Source organism: Physella acuta, unplaced genomic scaffold, assembly GCF_028476545.2.
Source record: "Physella acuta isolate Inbredline_101_S28 unplaced genomic scaffold, ASM2847654v3 ptg000759l, whole genome shotgun sequence".
NCBI lineage: Eukaryota > Metazoa > Mollusca > Gastropoda > Physidae > Physella > Physella acuta.
Window position 1 is genome coordinate 125095 of NW_026732277.1, and position 21696 is coordinate 146790.

The 21696-nt window shown below is 34.4% G+C and overlaps 1 protein-coding gene across 1 annotated transcript; it reads left to right on the forward strand.

Annotated features, from left to right (window-relative positions):
• Positions 1-475: 475 nt before the first annotated feature.
• On the forward strand, positions 476-21449 carry LOC131950383 (uncharacterized). Its single transcript, XM_059312490.1, has 7 exons — positions 476-574; positions 683-848; positions 15149-15321; positions 15761-15905; positions 19143-19403; positions 19870-19990; positions 21299-21449. The coding sequence occupies exons 1-7, from the start codon at positions 476-478 to the stop codon at positions 21447-21449; spliced, it is 1116 nt and encodes a 371-aa protein (XP_059168473.1).
• The last annotated feature ends 247 nt before the right edge of the window (positions 21450-21696 follow it).

The following is a 21696-nucleotide window of genomic DNA, read 5'->3' on the forward strand; positions in this document are numbered from 1 at the left end:
AATTGAAGATTTTAGTTTTTTTGAAAACGGATGATCAAAAATTATTGAAAAAAATAATACAAATTTAGGTATAATTTCTTTATTTTTATATATGAAATGTTCTCAACCGGTCACTATATATCCACCAAAAGGTGATATAGAACTTAGTAAATTAACTATTTTATAGCTGAAATAAAACTCAAATTATCGATTATCGGAAATCGCTTAAAAGGGATATAAACTTTAATTAATCTAATGCCAATGAATACAAGTTTGTCCGCCTTCCTAAAATAGCTATCGAGTGTACAGACACAATCGCACCAGATTTATATTAGCACGATTACAATATTCACTCTATACTCGTTATACGAACAGGTAAAACAGCAAATACAATTAAAACGGAACAATAGCAATATGAATACAACATATATATATATATATATATATATATATATATACCTATTGCTTTATGTTTCTCATTATTAAATTTCTAGCAATGAATATCCCGACAGTAACAGTTAGCCCTGAAGGACGAACAGTAACTCTCACCTGCTCCGGCGCTCCCCTGGGTTATGCTGGAACAACTTCTTTTCTGGTAAAGTAAAATAGATTTTCTTCCTATAGGGCAACAATAGCATTCATTGAATACATGACGATTAATTATTTTCTAATAATATTTTTTTTTTGCGTGTGCCTTACGCAGGTAGAAACAATAACAGATCCTGTAGCAGAAACTACGACTTCAATGTCTGCTCAACTCAATATGAATAGCAGTTATTACACGAAAAAAGTATCTTGCAAGCTAGCTACCTTTATGACCGTCACGTTCGCTGAATCAGCTAAGGTCGATTTACCTTCAGAAGATACAGGTAAGTGTATTCTTTTTTATAAAATTGATATTTACAAAACAAACATTAAACTTTATTACAATGGCAGTTTTATTATATTTTTTATGTTACCGTTTCAATAACTAATATGAGTAATGCTATTTTGTAAAGGTAGGAATAAATTAAATAAAAAGAAACCATTAACAGAAAATAATACTCTCTAAAAGTTTATTTTTGTGCTTTTTGAAAAAAAACTTTAACATAAAGGTAATAATGTTTTCTGTTTTCCTTTTTTAATCAAATGATTTGAGTCTTTTTATTATAAATTTAATTCTAAACATCAGATTATTTGTTGCAAATTCAAATGTAATCCCGTATTACATTTATATAAGAAATTATTACAATTGCAACACTTTTTTACAATTTAGAACTATGTATATATTTGGTATGATTTTCTGAAACTGTGAATCACTACATAATGTGTGCTATCGTGCAGACAAACTAGAGTTAATACAAAAATTATTTGAAATTTCAAAAACTTATTCTGAATTAGAATTTTTAGGAATCTAATCACTCATCAATAAAGTATATTAGTAATGCAATTTCTTAAGGTAGAAATAAATTAAATAAAAAGAAAACATTAACAGAAAATAATACTTTCTAAATGTTTATTTTAAGTGCTTTTTAGAAAGAAATCTTTAACTTAAAGGTAATAATGTTTTCTGTTTTCTTTTTTACTTTCTCGTATATACGAAGTATAGAGAAAGTATTGTAATCGTGCAAAAAAAAATCGAGATTTTTACAAATCTCGACGTTTTACACCTCACTGATACGGAAAAACATAATTTTGCAATCTTGTCCGTATATCTGTGTGTGTGTGTGTGTGTCTGTGTGTCTGTGTGTCTGTCCGTGTGTAAACACGATAACTTGAGTACCGTTATAGCTAGGTGGATGAAATTTCATATATAAGTATTATATCAAAATCGTAGATCCGTATCAACTTTTGAGCGATTTCCGATAACCGGAAGTGGTACTTTTTCTACTTTGAATTTTTCAAAAGCCTATAACTTGAGTACTGTTTCAGATAGATAAATGAAATTTCACATGTAAGTAAAAGATCTAATTCTCTACCTTCTGTTAAATTTTGAGTAATTTCCGTTGACTGAAAGTAGTACTTTACGCTACTTCCGATTTCTCACAAAACTAATGTAAATTTCAAAAGTACAAAAATATTGCGCACTATTATGCGCTTTTTTATTTGGCGTTCACTTGGTGTGCAATTAATTTGTCTACGAGATTTTATTCTATTTTTAAAACTTTAAGTATTTAAAATGGATTAAAAATCATGTCTATAGCCCGAGTTCCCATCCCCTGTTATTTTATAAAAGAATATTCGAGAAAGTTTAGGGGAGATCACTCCCGGTTTATTAATCATATTATTTCAGTCTTTTTATTATAAATTTAATTCTAAACATCAGATTATGTGTTGCGAATTCAAATGTAAGCCTGTATTACATTTATATGAGAAATAATTACAATTGCAACACTTTTTTTACAAATTAAAACTATGTATACATTTGGTATGATTTTCTGGAACTGTGAATTTATACATAATGTGTGCTATCATGCAGAAAAAATAGAGTAAATCCAGCTACTTAAATGTACGTTTTAGCTCGTTTGCTCAGCATGATATCTAACTACGCCCTGTGAAGTCTTTTTAAACTGCTGATTATTATACCCTGCTTTATAGAGTAGCACGGCTTTGTTCATATTACATTCCATACTTGTCATATATATATGTATATATACATATATATACATATATATACATATATATATACATATATATATATATATATATATATATATATATATATATATATATATATATATATATATATATATATATATATATATATATATAGGCAAGTATTAACTGTACAATTAATCTTATGTGAAATTTGCGAAATTACACTTTTATGTTGTTATAAGGCAACTTAGGTTTGTGGTGAAGATGAAAGTACCTATGACGATACATTATTGTATCTGACCTGCTCAAAGTATTTATTAAATATATGTTTACCTGTTTATTTTTCAATAAATAGATGTGGTTTTTACTAATTGTATGCACTATATTGAAATTTAACACATATATGCAAAGGTATTGGCTTACTTTAACAGTGTTGTCGTTTGATTGGTGTTGAATTGTGTATATTTTTTTAAAATTCAAGTTTAGAAATCACAATTTTGAAGAATAAAAACATGTTTCAAAATTTAGTTTACTTCTTATTTATTCACTCTACAAAATTTTTTAATACAAAAAAATGCCTGAATTAAAAATATTTACGAAGAGAGCAGATTTTTGTTTGTACTACACTATTATTTAGAGCGTATAATTTTTTTTTTTTTTTTTTTACATTTTATACTTAGCCCCTACTGCACAATAAAATATAAGTATATGCAATGTAGCCTTCTAAGATAGTAAGCACAATCTAGTAATGTGTTTACAGAAATAAATTATAAAATTATGTTTCACTTTTGCCATATGTATACATTTGTAAAATGTGACCTTTTAATTAGAATTAGTAAAACCGAAAAGCATTGTACAAATACGTAAAATTAAACTAACCAAATATTTTTACACCACAATTGTAAAACTCGACTATTTTAATTTCGTCAAAGTTTTTATAATTATGATAAATTACAATTTAGCGCCCCTCTATTTGAAACATACTTAGGTTATAAGTATATAGAGATTACGTGTATTGCTTTTCTCTGTGATATTTTAATAAAAAGTACTGTTAACTCTTAATGTTTTCATTGTATTGACATTATTTCACTAATTGGTGTGGACTTTGTAAGGAAGATATACCTGGCTACGACCAGTGCTATATATAGCCGATGACGATTAGTGTTACAATGACTATGTTGAAAGTTTACAATATAAAATCTAAACTGTGTGTCTTTAAGACAAGTTCATCTGAAAGCATTTTAAATCTATATTTGGGGGAGGAGGCAGACTTAAATTTTTAGGGAAGGAGATGGGGGCGGACACCGGTTAATATAATATACAATTTAAACATACGCCTAAATTATATATTGTTGTATATTGTTGAATAATTCGTACGGGCGGGTGATGGACGAAATAATGCCCTCCAGCCCCGGAAGAGATGACTTAAAGATTGCAATCACTTACATTTTTTAGATTTTAACTATGGGTGGATTAATAATACAGTTGTAAGAGAGTCGATATTTTATTTTTTGAAAATTGATTGTATGTTGCTCGCGTACCAGTTGCACGTTGCTGTTTTAAGTAAAGAAATATAAAGACACTCCTTAAGATAACATGTAATTAATACCAGTGGTGTAATTTTAGAAGATAGAAATTGTTTATATATCTACACATATTGAAATCGGTGTCGTAATAGCAGATACATATTGCATTAGATAGCACGAAATTATATGTAGGACTTTGTGCGCTTAGTAACAGTTTTAATTCACCAAATTGAATGATTTAATCTACACTCTATGATTACTGATTACTTGCAGTAGATTGCCAAGATGTCTAATGCTGATTAATTAAGTTAAGGAATAATCACTGGTCGAATATTAACTGCCAAAGCCTGACGTGCGGCGAAAAGCGCGGATTGGCAGAGCAGTTCGCGCGTTGGCCTAATTATTTTGCTGGACCATTTGGCCAATGACCGAATAATTTAAAATCGACAGTTTAATTATTCGCTAATGCGGTAACCTATATGCTAAGTCTCAGTAAAAAAAAAATATTTTCTAAGGAAGTAAACATTTATAATGTCTGTGTCTTGCGCCCGAAAAAAGATATCATTGCCATTAAAATGTTAGTCTTTTTTTTAAAAAAAAACCATGCGCAGTCTTCCAAGAACCCCCACCCCTCTTCCCCCCTCTCACCCCAGCGAACTTTTTTTGATACCGCCAGCAGGACAGATGCATATAAGCCAACACAAGTCTACATCAAAGCAATCCGACCCTAAGGAAGGTTAGCGGACCATGCCCGCGTAGCCTGTAGCCTACACAATAAAGTACCGTTGCAAAATTTGATCAGAGTTAAACCTTCCTGCAGAATAATTTATTTTAAGTGCTATTAAATCAACTCTTTTGCATTGTATATGTAGCCCATCTATGTACTGTTCCGTGTACGAAAAACTAAAAAAAATGGTATTAAACTTTATTTAACACTTTAGAACCTGAATGTTTTACAATTTGTGTGTGTGTGTGTGAGCGTGCATGCGTGTGTGCGTGCGTGCGTGTGTATGTGTGTGTGTATGTGTGTGTGTAAGCTAAACATTAAACATTTAGGCCTACAACTCAACTAGAGCGTCTAGGAGAAAAGAAACGAAGGCCGAAGCTATCATGTACAACAAGGACAGTGAAGGGAGAAGCAAGGCCTTGCTGGGCTTAAGTGGGCTCAAATAGAGATAGCCGCCCATAACAGAGTAGTGTTGAGATACTTAACTGCAGTAATTTGCTCCTCGGGAGCTTCAAAGGAATAAATCAAATAAGTCAGTCAGTTGCGTCTTGTTCAACAGCCCGTAACATTTTACATTTTAGCACGCCTCGATAGTTAAATTAACGCTTAGGTTGTTTTTTGTTTTAGTCAAAATTGATTTTTATATGTCGTAGAGGGCCCACTCTATTTTAAGATCTATTATGTAACGTGTAAATTTAGTACGAAGTGATTAATTTATTTTTGTAATGAATTTTTAAGGTAAAAACACAAATGCTTAATCAAATTATAATACCTAGTTAGCAATCAATAAGTGTTTGGGCTTGCTGAACAAATAGGTAAAATATAAAAAAAAATAAGTTTTTCCATACAGAATGTTATTTTTATCTTTTTTTTTAAATCCCGTATAGCGCCTCTCAATTTTTAGCTGATGAAGAGGCCGCTCTACCAGTCCTCTATCAAAGGCGTAGCAGCGGAGGGTGGGTGGTTTGTCATCTAGGGCGCCGATCCTATGGGATTGCCAAAATGGGCAAAAACTCATCAAAAAGCTCATTGCGAGCTGAATAGTTTATATTTAATATTTTTTATTTTTATATTTAATAAAAATTGTATTATTTTCTTCTTTTTAGTGCATTTATAAAAGCTTGTAATTATAAACGTTTTTATGTATTTATTATCTTTATACAACAAGCCCTCCTGCCTAGCCGCTACCAACTAACCCCCGTTACAATCGGACATCCAGCTTTTATACCCGCATTCGACCCTGGGATAACAATACATAAACACACCGGGGTTAACTACACGTGTAAACTCAACTCACACACGCACTATCCCCTAAGTTCTAGAATATTCTAACCTATTTCTATATAACCTACAACAGACCCGTAACACTAACTGGTCAATATTTTAAAATGTACACGAAAATAAAATATTACACACTGTAAAACGGTTACATTTGCTTGTCCGCGAGAGTGAGTATATTTTCTATACAGAGTTTCTGTAATGAAATTTATATAATTTATATAATTTATATAATTTATATAATATATATAATTTATATAGAAAATATAAACATTTAACAGTGTCCCCCCCCCCCGAATAAAGTCTACCGCCCCCCCCCCCCGAAAATTTCAAGTGCCCCCCCCCCCCCCCCGGAGAAAAAAGTCTGGAAGAAACACTGATTCTTTAACACGAAGAGTTGTCTGTTCTGTAACATGTCCACATCTAAACCGTGTTAAATGTTACATTTACTACAACAGACACAATATTTTCAGTTAACCTTGATACTTTATTACACTAGACAGCCTATACGACACGTCTTGTCTCTGGGTCTGTCTGCATTAAACAATCTCACAGGTACAAATCAGCTACACCGTAAACACTCAAAGGGACGTAACCATATAATACAGAATACAAAGGACGTTATAAATAAAAAACAACACATAACGTAATATTAAATAAATAACATTTTTTTTTTAATCTAGGGAAAGGTAACTTTAAAATGTTCCCCTTTTTCAGGCAGTGTAACCAGTTTTACAAACTGCAGAATAGCTACTCAAATTTTCAATTACGGAGCAATACAAATGTTGAAGGTGAAAGATAGAAAATGCATTCTTCTTAAGAATGTGTTTGTATATTTTTTCTTTATTTGCGGTCGATTCCTCACAATCAACATGAATGTGGAATCAGATATTTCAAACTTAGATAATAAGAGAAATCTAATTAATCCAATGTATAGTTCCTTGTAGTAATAATCAGAGGAGTAGCAATCTATTCCGGCGCCCGGGTCGGACTATCATTTTTGCGCCCCCTCCCTCCCAGTTCTATATATAGTACTCCTGTCTATGAAAAAAGTACCCCCCCCCCCTCCCATCAGTTGGAAAGATTTCTGGCGCTCCTTACCAGTTACTACCCCTTAACATTTCTATTTCGGCGCACACAATTGATATAAAAAACAGTTGAATCAGTGTTAAGCCTTGTAGTCGTTTATTTTCGTAAGTTTCACTCTGTATATTACAATGCTTCAGCTTAAAAATAGCTGTAAAATTATTTTTTTTTACCCCTTTTGACGCCCCCTCCTAGGGTCGGCGCCAGGGGCGGTCGCGCCACCTGCCCTCCCCTAGCTACGCCATTGGTAATAGTCACTAAACTGTGTATAAGTTTTTTTGTGCTAGGTGCACCCGCTTAAAAATAGATATCAAACAACCAATAGAATCCCGCTATAACATTTATTAAACACCTGCGCAAAACTTATGCGCCTGGTTATTGCGCATGACTTAATTTGTAACATTATGAAGTGGCTATACTTATATAATCTTAGAGTAGTCAAACGAGATTTGAATAGTTCAAATTCCCATTTAATAGCCTTTTATCGAAGCAATCTGGGAAGACAAAAAGCTTGTGTCAATACTGAACACTCAGAATGAAGCCACAATCCACTGTTGTGTTTTCAGTATTATTTTGCGTTGTAGGTAAGTACATATTGTTAATTACATTAGCGAGATTATATATTTCATTATATAAATATTTTATATGTTTATCATACATTTGATTCTATTTTACGATATATTCTAACTATGTAAACATTATTTCTTTACTAAAACCCTATTTTATCAATACGCCTTTAAAATTTTAATGCAATCTTATTAAAAATCATTAATACATTTGATACTAAACAACTATGTGGAAAAACTCACTTTTCTTATTATTGTACCTGTTTAAAAAGTTGTTTTAATTAATGCCAGCGTACCCGTCACACATTCATGTGATCTAGTTCTCGAAAGCATTGTGTAAGGCAGGGGTTCCCAACCCTGTGCCCGCGGGCGCCATGGCGCCCGCTGAACGATTAGTATGTGCCCGCCTCTCACTATTCGACAGAGACAGAATTTTTTTCATAAACTTTATTTTAAAATATGATTTATTTTTATTCATTTGTTGCAGTTTTAATTTTTTTTTTGACATCCTCGGTTTATTAAATATGTTCGATACTTGTCCCAACGTGTCTAGCCAGACTGCACTATTTAAGTTTTGTAAATACAGTTCTCTGTGGGTATGCAATTTGAAAAAAATGCCAAATAATTTTATTATTTTGAAACATTTTTGTTTATTATTATTAATACATTATGACTATAAGAAAATAAGAAAATAAATTATGGGAAAATGACAAGTTATGGATGGAGTTTGTCGATTTAAAATAGGTGGTGCCCGCCACCCTACCGATATTTTAGAATGTGCTCTAGATTAAAAAATGGTTGGGAACCCCTGGTGTAAGGTTTTCACCAACGCGTTACTTATCGTGTTTTTTTAGACGTGTACACTTGTTCAGTAATCTTAAGAAGACTAGTTGAAGCAACATATGAAGAGGATTTGATCACTATGTTAAAAAGACAAACGTACCTGACCCCGAAAATTGATTCCTTGAAAAACCGTGACCTATTTATCCACCATACCGGGTACGAACTTAAATAACTTCAACCAGGCCCCATTAAAACACTCATACCTCTTCGCCGGTGAACCGCGAGCTATCGATCCATACACGCTAGATGGATTTAAATAACTCTCTGGCGGTACTTTTTTACTCGCCGCGCTATAAAGACGGGATCTTGACAAATAAAGCTGGTGTTACCAAAGCTATAAACAAATAGGCCTATACTAATTAACACCTCACCATTAAATTTTCCTCCGAAATGTCTAGCAGTTCTGTTAACCTCCTGGATATGACAATATCCCTTATGATACCAATGTTGGAACGACCGTATTCTACAAACCAATCGACTCACATTAATATCTTTTGTACTATTCTTCACATCCCTCGGTCTGCATACATTCCATTTCTTATAATTACGCCGTATATGTCAGGATGACGACGACTTTTGGGACAAGGAACAGGAACTATCACAGTAGTTTCTACTCCGGTCATACACGGTGTATATACAAATCAACTCTAGCCCTAGCCCTAGCCCTAGCCCTAGCCCTAGCCCTAGCCCTAGCCCTAGCCCTAGCCCTAGCCCTAGCCCTAGCCCTAGCCCTAGCCCTAGCCCTAGCCCTAGCCCTAGCCCTAGCCCTAGCCCTAGCCCTAGCCCTAGCCCTAGCCCTAGCCCTAGCCCTAGCCCTAGCCCTAGCCCTAGCCCTAGCCCTAGCCCTAGCCCTAGCCCTAGCCCTAGCCCTAGCCCTAGCCCTAGCCCTAGCCCTAGCCCTAGCCCTAGCCCTAGCCCTAGCCCTAGCCCTAGCCCTAGCCCACCATGCTTAAATGCAACACATGTGATTATGCCCTTACACTGGGATCAATACAGCTGCCTACGGGAACCCTCAAATAATTATGTTATAACATACATTTACTTAAAACATATTACCATAGATTAGAGTTAAATCAAGTTCTATTTCCGTTCTCTCTGGAGCTTTCAAGTCCTATGTGAACGGCGCCCAGTGTTTAACAACTGCTGATTGCACTGACACAACCTACACATCTACAATATGTACTTCAGACAAAGTCTGTGCCTGCAAGTCCAATGCCGTCCCTATTCGAACAGGCTGTGGAAGTGAGTTGAACAGTTTCTTTAAAAAATTAATATTTCAATAAAACAAAAATCGTTTATCGATGCACTAAATAAATAAATTAAAACATACACAATTATTAAACCCATATCTCGTTAATATTATATCAAATTTACAAACGTGTACATGCCATGCTTTAACAGTTCATTTTAACTTTACCTATAAATAAATAAATGGCTCAGTAAATAAAAGATTGGATTAAAGCGCTTTGGGTATTTAGCTGTAAGACCATGGCAGCCCTTTGATAATAGCCAGATGTCAATTTATTGAATTTATCAAACTATTATCTGATGGGCCCAAGGGAGAGACACTACCTAATTAATTCGACACAAGCTATGTTAAATTAGCTACAGAAAGGAAAGCAGAGTTGGTAATCCAATTGCTAACGGGGCTTTACTCCTGTTTTACTAATTAGTTTTCTCTCCTAGATGGGTTGCAGTTGCTGTTCCCCAATTTTCGAGTAACTTTATCAAACACCACAGTAACAAAAATGCTTGGCAGTTTCTAGCAAGCTTTTCTATAAGACAGTGCAATCAATGTATAGTGGGAAGATTTCTCTGCAATAGAACTTAGAAATAGTGTAGGCTACTACCTTTGTTAGTTATAAATGTGTCAACTATATTGAAATGAGTTACCAATAATATACTCATATAATGCGATGATTTAAAAAATCATTGACATATTATGCAATGTCCAAATTTAAAGATTGTCCTTATAAATGGACTACTATTTTTATTTCGTCGAGTACCAATGTAAAGTTGTAATTTACGTAATATGGTTTCACAATATTTAGGATAAAAGCTGCAATTAAAAAAATAGATCTAGTAGCCGAATGTATTTTATAAGTAAACATTTACTAAGTATGGATTGGTACTAATTTATCTTTCTACTCCAACTCCATAGATCTTATAACCTACTTTAAAACACCTATTTAACTTTGCATTTAACATCGCTCATTTTCATAAGTGGAAAAAAATATATTACTTACATTATGACTTGCATGTGAATAGTACAAGAACATGCTAGCTAGAGAAGAAATTGCTATCATTTATGAATGCAAGGAGAACTGCAGTAAACTAAAATATAACTTTGACATAGTACAATAATACATTTGGTGATGCATTAACATTCATCAGCATCATCACCACCAGTGTTTCTTCCAGATTTTTTTCTTTGGGGGGGGGGGGGGGGGATGAGGGCACTTGAAATTTTCGGGGGGGGGGGGGGCGGACACTGTTAAATGTATATATTTTCTATATAAATTCCATTTCGTTCAGGTGGGGCGGTAGACTATTTTCGGGGGGGGGGGGGGGGGCTTTGCCCCCCCCCCCGAAGAGATGCCTGAAAGAAACTCTGATCACCATCATCGTCAGCATTCAATTGGACCCTTTATGAGTACAGAGACGCTATCACATCTTTCCGTTTTATCTGTTAAGGAGATTCCTTCAAGTTAGACCCACGCCATTTCGGGTTGCATTTCCTTAACCGTAAACGGATCATTTCTAAAAGTGTATTGGCTAAACTACGTTTTAATTTTTGTGTGTGAGTGTGTTGTTTGCTCAATAAGTGTCCAATCAATCCTCTTTTGTGCTTTACTTTCATATACATTTAAATTTGTTTTATACATTGGGCTGTGTCTGTGTCCATTCTTACGAGCTCAATGTTTGCAAATTGCTTAAAATATTATATGAAGTATGAATTATAAAAATCATAAAAGTAATATATATATATATATATATATATATATATATATATATATATATATATATATATATATATATATATATATATATATATACATATACATATATATATATATATATATATCTATATATATATATATATATATATATATATATATATATATATATATATATATATATATATACATATATATATATAGACCTAATGATTTAGCTCTTTGTTTATTGTTTAAATATTAAAATCAATTTAAATATAGCAATAAAATTAACTTGAATCAATCTAAAATTCGAGAATTAATTAACCTCCTAAGCTTTTATAAATGTAGGCCATAGGTCCACTGCGATTTCTTATGTTCAAACGTGTCTACTTGTATTTCTTTTACTGCATCTAAAAGATAAACTAGCGACACCCGGAGTCACACAGGAGACAGGTAGAACAACAGAATTTATTGAAGGATCTACTGGTGTCTTGACGTGTTCTGCTGGTGCTGGTGTAGCTTCATATGCCTGGTATCTCGACAATGTCCGTCTAAATGTCAATACCCCGAGTATCAATATCACGAATGCTGGAGCTTACAAGTAATTCTTTACTGTAATGTTTTATTTTAATTTTAAATAAGTCCTTATAAAACAGCCATGAATTAAAATTAACTTAACATTATTAAGCTAAAACCATTAAATGGTCCATTATATTATGAACGTCATAGCGAAAGGTGAACGGGGGTGGTGTGCTAGGATTTTTGGGACTGGAACGATGGCAGTGGATGTAAGATGTCTCCATGACTTGGAGTCGTGATTATTATTTGTACCTATATCAGTTGATCTTCAAATATGGATGTACCACGGATTTATCTGTACATAGTGTAAATAAAGTTAGCATTTCAAGTTGCCACTGTTGCTCGTGTTCCTGTATGAAACCCACAACAACAAAGAATACATGTTGTTACATATGGTGTCAGAAGTGGGATTTGAACCCACGCCTACAAGAGTAGACTGCGACATGTATTCTTTGTTGTTGTGGGTTTCATACAGGAACACGAGCAACAGTGGCAACTTGAAATGCTAACTTTATTTACACTATGTACAGATAAATCCGTGGTACATCCATATTTGAAGATCAACTGATATAGGTACAAATAATAATCACGACTCCAAGTCATGGAGACATCTTACATCCACTGCCATCGTTCCAGTCCCAAAAATCCTAGCACACCACCCCCGTTCACCTTTCGCTCTCCCTTTTATTCACTACTTTCTCTCCCCTTACGTACATGAGCGATCTCACCCAAAAGCATGGATAAACACATGAGGATCGCTCAGACAGTCCTTCCGCTAGCCAGGTATTCTTCATGCATGCAACTTCATGTAAAACACAATATAATATAAACATACATAATTATACAGTCTGTGACAGTTTGCATCAAGAATATGGCAATAATCAAGCATTGCATGCATATTTTTATTGTGACAAAAACTCCTAGAAAATCTCAAAAGGTTGTTAAATGTTTTTCATGCCTACATTCTCTATTGCCCAACAAGGTGTCAAGCTCTCTCAAGTACGACTAGCTTAAACTCTGACCAAAGTGCTGCCCTTACAATCACTGCCATTGAAGCAAACTCTCAGTGTATGTATTTATAAGTAGAAAATATTTATTTTTTACGTGATGAATTAACTAAAGTTGAAGACATGTTTCTAATGTTTTTACCACTTTCCCATCTCTGCTTAAGCAACTACAAAGTTTAGCAGATATTAAAAACACAAAGCTGATTCGTTTCCCATTTAACTCCCAGTAATGCAAAGTATATTATAGAAAAAAGAAATTAGCCGTGATATCAATATTATTTTGTGTCGCAAGCGAAAGACATCAGTTCAACAACTATTAATACGTTGGGAAAGAGTACACTCAAATTGAATACTCGTACAAAACGTAAAACTTGTTACATCTCTTGTAAGTGCTACAATAAGGGTGTATTTGCAACAAAACCGCTCATTTTTTGGAAAAAACATTGAAGGCGAAAAGGTCTTTGAATAAGTTTCTTTTTAAGAATATGATTTAAAATAACATCGTGAAGGTTCTTGAGAAACGTTTTATCGAGTAGGGCCTACCACTTCAAGTTACGGAACTAAATGAAAACTTAACACAGAGTCTCAGGTGTAGGATTTCATCCACCTAACTGAAACGGAATTGAAGATTTTAGTATTTTTGAAAACGGATGATCGAAAATTATTGAAAAAATAATACAAATTTAGGTATAATTTCTTTATTTTTATATATGAAATGTTCTCAACCGGTCACCATACATCCACCAAAAGGTGATATAGAACTTATTAAATTAACTATTCTATAGCTGAAATAAAACTCAAATTATCGATTATCGGAAATCGCTTAAAAGAAATATAAACTTTAATTAATCTAATGCCATTGAATACAAGTTTGTCCGCCTGCCTAAAATAGCTATCGAGTGTACAGACACAATTGCACCTGATTTATATTAGCACGATTACACTATTCACTCTATACTCGTTATACGAACGGGTAAAGCAACAAATACAATTCAAAAGAATCAATAGCGGTATGAATACTATATATAAATATATATATATATATATATATATATATATATATATATATATATATATATATATATATATATATATACCTATTGCCAGTGGCGTAGCGAGGTCGGGTGTCACCCGGTGCGGCACTTAATGGTGTCACCCCCCCCCCCTGCAGAGGCATAGAGACCCTTCCCAGGGACAAACTTTCAAATTTTCGATTTGCACCCCCCCCCCCCCCCCTCGCTACGCCCCTGCCTATTGCTTTATGTTTCTCATTATTAAATGTCTAGCTACGAATGTCCCGACAGTAACAGTTAGCCCTGAAGGACGAACAGTAACTCTCACCTGCTCTGGCGCACCCCTGGGTTATGCTGGAAAAACTTCTTTTCTGGTAAAGTAAAATAGATTTTCTTCCTATAGGGCAACAATAGCATTCATTGAATACAGGACGATTAATTATTTTCTAATAATATTTTTTTTTTTGCGTGTGCCTTACGCAGGTTGAAACAATAACAGATCCTGTAGCCGAAACTACGACTTCATTGTCTGCTCAACTCAATATGAATAACAGTTATTACACGAAAAAAGTATCTTGCAAGCTAGCTACTTTTATGACCGTCACGTTCGTTGAATCAGCTAAGGTCGATTTAATTTCAGAAGATACAGGTAAGTGTATTCTTTTTTTATAAAATTGATATTTACAAAACAAATATTAAACTTTATTACAATGGCAGTTTTGTTATATTTTTTATGTTACCGTTTCTCTTTACTTACATAATAGCCGATTCCAGCCAGGGCATAATTTACATTGTATAAAATGACTCTTTTTGAAACTCGCAAAAGTGATGTCGTGATTCCCCGTTTCTTTGCCCTCGTCCTATGAAGTGATATTGTGGTCAGCACTATGCCTAGCGCCTTTTCTTTTGTACCAATCAGAGCTGGGTTCTGTTGAATTTATATTCGTATTCACTAAATAATAGTGTATATATTGATTAATACTTTACGAGAAGACACAACTATACTTTGAGTTTACAATTTATTATAGGCATCACGGTATCTTCGGTCTCAGCGACGGTAACTGACGCTGGTGGGAATGTAATAAATTTAGACACAGATTACCAAATTGGAGCAGCGGAACCAACCGTCACATGCCAGACTAGCCCAGCGCCAGAATCTCTGGACCCTTCAAAAAACTTGATTTACCAATTTTTTAATCCGGTTGGTGTTACCAAATCTTTGTGCTATACAAAAAATACACTTGATTTAAAACTATGTTTTATAGTGTTGCTATACAAGTTACTTGAATTGGGTTTATTATGTGGCGCGCTTGTATGTTATGATTTAACAGCATTATACAATGTATAGTATACATATAACGTGTTTATAAAGGAAAACTTTGGTTAGAGGTATAAATCTTTGATGTGTCTACTTTAGCTTTAGAAAAGAAAACAATATTCCATTTTATATTTGTATTACCTGTGTGTTATTCTGAGAAGTAGAATCATCCCAGAGTTTGGTTTAATTCATATGCGATTCGCTAGGTCAAGATGTTAAAACCTTTTCTTTTTCAAACGTAAAAAAATAACCGGCGTTCATTGTTTACCATGGATAGATTACATAAAAAAAGAGTAATCAAGCCATGTTATTATGGTTTCAGTACAGTGCTACGTCAGTACAAACCGGGAACTCGAAGACTTACAAAGTGCCAACCAGTGAACCAGGTGAATTAACGTATACATGCTCAGCTACGTACGGAACAAATGCTGCAGTAACTTCGTCAGCCACCATACGAATAAAAGTCAGTAAGTATATTTTAATTAATATCTATACACACACAACCATATATATATATATATATATATATATATATATATATATATATATATATATATATATATATATATATATATATATATATATATATATATATGTATGTATATATACTAGGCACACTGCCTAGCTTCGCTTAGGTTTTCAAAAACACTTGAGAATTTGAATACTTAATTATTTAGTGATGGCTGAGGTGTGGAGTGCTTAAATTTAAACAGTAATGCTAATTTTAGATATTTTTTTTATTATTCACAAGTTTAATGTGTATTATTATTATTATTATTATGTGTATCTATAAGCCAAATCCAATTAAAACACCATCTTATGGGGAAACTGGTAGTTTGACAATGAAAACATAGCGCCTAGGTATTCAAACAAGAGCTTCTTTTCAGGGTTTTTACAAATCACTTCGAAAATTTGACGATCAACATTAGCCTGGTCTTCTTTGCGCTCATAATTGACAGCATAGACCTCTTTCTTTGTATTGAAAATGTCACCCTCTGTAGCCTATGTTTGGGCTTCTTAGACTTCAGCTTCTAAAATATTCATCATTTACTCTCTTTGGTACTTTAACACTCTTGAAGTCCAACTTTGTGTTTGTGGCAATTACATAAATTTGATTGATTCAAGGGGCAACCATTTAAATGACATGGTCCTGTAACAAGCAGCAAACCAGAAGAGCTGTTTAAGGAAAACTACCCTCTTTCCCTTGTATCTTCCAGCAAGAAGAATAAGAACAGTCCCTGGGGTAATTGAGGGTCTCAGGTTTCTTTTATGATGACTGAATGGCTCCTTTTGGCTTCTTAGCTTTCGTCGCTTGTCTTAAGTTGGATAGAGACTTGGCAATCTGCTAACTCGCACTTTTCTCTCCCCTCCATTCTTCTCACCACCAATCTTCTTGGTGACAAAAGATGGCTTCTTCTTAGATGCAGCTGGAATCTTGTTGTTTGTTGTTTACAGTTCGTTATTTGAGAAAATATTGGAAAGTTTGCAATGTATGACTAAAATGTAATTAGAACTACAGAGACTCCATGAATAATATATCTCATAATTTATATTACATTTATTTTAATATTAATTAATTAATTTAATTTAGGATCGTACCTTAATTAGCAACTTAATTTTTTTTCTAATTCAAATAATATACTTTGTCATTTTCTGTTTATGTTTAAAACAAGATACAATTGTTTGAAAAATAATTATTTTTGAAAAGTTACCTCCCTTGAAAATTGAACGAAAGAAGTATGTCTTTGTTTACTTTTTCACAAATAATTGTTTATAAGAAAATATGCCATCTGGACGAATCTAACGACCCTAAGGGCAAGTGTCCATTCGAGCGTTTGTTGCATTCGGGCAAGCGTTCATTTTGGGAAATCGGCCTTCGGGCAAACGGCATTCGGGCAAGTGTCTTTCGGGAAAAATTCCGGCTCCCACAAAGATTATATAGGGAAATACGACTGGTCAGTTTTGACCCATTTTCAGAATTTTCCCGGATGTGCCGAGTTTTTTCTGACACTCCTAGGCGTTCTTCTACCACCTGACAAAATATTAAGGGGGGGGGGGGGGGGTCGTTAGGCAAATAAAATATTTCGTAATATAGCTCATATAATGAGAATTTCACTCGCGGTCACTTTTTTGCTCTCGTCAAGGGCTTTGAGTCAAATGGACAGTTTTTCCATTCGGCATGACCATTTATCTATGGGCATGCAAAAAATAAGCCTGATGTACAGAGGTTGAGCACCCTAAAATCTTTGTTGAAATTACCCTCTGTTTTCTCATAAAATACAAATATTATATAAGGAAATACGACTGGTTAGTTTTGACCCATTTCCCGGACATGGCGAGTTTTTTATGAAACCCCTAGGCGTTCTCCTACCACCTCACAAAATTTCAAGGGGGGGGGGGGTTGTCGGGCAAAATCTTTTCTAGTAATAAAGCTCATATAAAGAGAATTGCACTCGCGGTCACTTTTTAGCCCTCGTCGAGGGCTTTGATTAAAACCGACAAATTTGCCCTACCGCCTAGCCATTTACCTAAGAGCATGCAAAAATTCGCTGATGTGCAGAGGGTAAGTATCCGAAATCTTTGTTGAAATTACCCTCTGTTTTCCCATAAAATACAAACATTATATAACGAAATACGACTGGTCAGTTTTGACCCATTTCCCGATTTTTCCCGGACATGGCGAGTTTTTTGTGACATCCCTAGGCGTTCTCCTACCACCACACAAAATTTCAAGGGGGGTCATCGGGCAAACGTTTTTTTTTTGTAATAGAGCCCATATAAGGCGCCGGTCAGTCGTGGTCAGTTTTGACCCCCTATCCGTGGACTTTTCGGCCAACCGGCACCGGCTGTCGTGTTCGGTAGCCCCAACACAAACTCATGCCAAATGTGAAGCGCCAGCAGCTTCGGGAAGTGCCCTATCGGGCTTCTGACAACTTTGCTTTATACATATAGATAATTCTCTTCATGGAGACCATGCGAGACACCAAGTAAACTCACGCCGTTACTTCCCCGCTCTCTAGGCATATAGCTACCAACCCCACCATTCTGATGAGCCCAAGTTTCACCCCTATTGTTTACAATCGTAGAGACAGGTCGACTTATTAACGGCTATTAGGGACAGATAATTTAGATTTAAAACGATTTAAAACACAGGAGGGGTAAGAAGTTCTGCTTTATCTTTTCATTGTCGTCCGTACACTGTCGTCACAGACAGCTGCTTTCACGGTGGCGGGGGTTGGAGGGGGGGGGGGGGAATGGAAGAGAGGCTAGTGTCGAATTCACTAACTATGAAGTACTGAAAAGTAGAAAATAAAACAAATAATTAGTGGCGTGTGATACACCGCGGACCAGCTCGTTCACATTTCAAACAGACTCCATAAAATTATTCTGGGGCAGTTATAACCCTTGTAGGTGATTTTATTGAACACCTGGCTCTGTTGTAGATGGATAGAAATTAATATTTACTGCAGATTTAAAAAAAATTATAGAGAGGGTAGTAAAGTAATATATAATATACCGATGTATTTGTTGGATCAAAATTCGTTATTTCTTAAAAGTACATTGTAAATGGGTTGATTTATAATTTAGCTTCATTCTTTAATAGCTACACCTTTACTGACAAAAATATTAATGATCGCGACCATAGGATTTAATAACTTAAATGTGTTCTTTTTAAGTATTCAGTTTGCTTTATTTGATTTCAGAATCTGATTCGTTTGTTACGGCCCATGATTTAACAAAAGTTAGTCCAGATGTTTTAAATATAGGATCAACGCTAATTTTGTCATGTGGGAGGACACTGGATGCTTCACGCACCTACACATGGTCATTTAATAACCAACTCATCGACGGTCAAGCGGACTGGAAAATCCAACTTTACAATTTCATGGAGATCGACATTGGCTGGTACACATGTCGTGCCACAAAAGTTGGATTCAAGGCAGAAGAATCGTTCATTGTTGCAAGTAAGTTTTGAAATCACATCATAGGTCTGGTTTGAATATCTATGATATTTCTCTACAAAGAATAATTAAAACTGGATTATAGCATTAGAAAGTTTAAAACTGAGTTTCATTGCTATAAGGTATTTGAAGTTTCATAAATTCACTCCACAATCCTAAAGGAATCTGTTTATTGTATAGAACAAACTAAGCTGATTTAAAGAAAACATGCAAAAAAGATTCTCAATAACAACATAGGTTTTGGTAATTTTTAAAATATTTTTAAAAATATACAATTCAAATTCCTTTAGCATATAATGTCATTATTAACATTTTTTAAAATTATTATCGGTTAATGTTTTTGTCTGTCTTTTTAAAAAAGTTATTATAACTTCTCAGTCATGTTTTAAGCATAGCTTTGTGTATGTAAAGTAAATATGGATAGGATGACTGTTAGTTTAAAAACAACATGTAAATTAACTCCCAACAGTTATGAAACCTTACATCGCACGAGTTCCTGCTGGTGATTTCTTTGGTCAATATGGTGTCTATGACTTGAAGTGTATCATTGGCTCTAGTGAAAACACAGGATGGACTTTCTCGTGGAAAAAGTAAGATTGTTCGTAATAGAAAAAAAAAACATCAGTAGTGTGGGGATAATGACGAAGTGACCACCACCAGTTCTGAGGGTGGGGGTGATGAAAGAAAAAGATACCCGGCCTGGATAGTTTTGTGAAATTACCACACACAAGTCCGATTCAAGATCTAATGCTCTTTATTTTACACAAATCAGTTTCCTACTTCTATCTAACTAGTCTTTATACTGTCTACCACTACTACTTCTATCTAACTGTTTCCTACCCCTACATATCCCGGACCTACCACACTATCTGCTTCTAACTCTCTACATATGGACTTTCTAGTGGAAAAAGTAAGATTGTTCGTAATAGAAAAAAAAACAAAATATCAGTAGTGTGAGGGTGGGGGTGATGAAAGAAAAAGATACCCGGCATGGATAGTTTTGTGAAATCACCACACACAAGTCCGATTCAAGATTTAATTTTCTAATTTTTACACAATCATCTTCCTACTTCTATCTAACTAATCTATACTATATTTTGTCCACTACTGCTACTTATTTCTAACTGTTCCCTGCCTCTACATATCCCGTAAGTCCCTACCACACTATCTACTTCTAACTCTCTACATTTCTCTGATCGTTCTCTTGCGCTACCTTTCACCGTCTGCCTTTTACCCTTTCAGTGGTTACCTGACCGTCCCACGTGACCGGTCAGCATCTGGATTTCCATTGTTTTTTTAGCTAACTAAGCTATAGTCTGTTTCTACCGGGTACTTGATTTCTAACCTAAACTAGCGTCATCACAAGTTGTGTGCCACTAACAGCGAACTCGGTGGTCGAGTGATCTGCAGCACTACAAGCTCCTTAAAGCGCAAAATCGCGCATACATTCGTATTAAAGAGCACCCTACACGTTGGCACACGACATTCTGTGATTAAACCGGATGCCAATACGGCAGTGTGACCAGTGGCCACTAGAGTGCTCAATGATGCACCTGACACCCCGATTGGTCGTAGTCTTCTATCTCTTAATTACGAAGGATAGTTCACGTACCCTCTAGGCTTCACTACAACTCGGCAAGGGACCTCTATGTGTGTGGGAGGGGTGAAGTAAACAAATCTTTTCCCAACAACTGTGTTCCAAGAGTTATAGCGCGGCAGTTTCCATTTAAATTACTTAGTTTTACAAAAACAAGGTCGACGTCTAAAAATAGACCATTGGTATCGCATTGATGAAATCCTAATAAAATATTGCTTTAGCCTTTCTTCTAATATCGCAGCAACGCGTGACGGGTACGTTAAAACCTTATAAATCTCCTTGTTTATGTCTTATTTTAAAGAGACAAGGATGTTACTTTGATAGCAACCGACACCTACCCAATAATAAATGCAACATCAGCCACACATGATGGGACCTACACTTGCACCGCTATATACAATGGCGTGTCCAGCAATACTGATGAGTTCTCTGTAGCTATTGTAGGTAAGTGATGTTTTTGTTGCGGTCTTTCATTTAAGTACATTTTGAATACTGATCATACAGGAACTACCGAATTCTGCCAAAACGAAAGTTATTTACTAATGTAACATAAGTATATGTAAAATTATATATTTATATATAAATAAATATAAATAAATAAATAAATAAATAAATATATATATATATATATATATATATATATATATATATATATATATATATATATATATATATATATATATATATATATATATATAT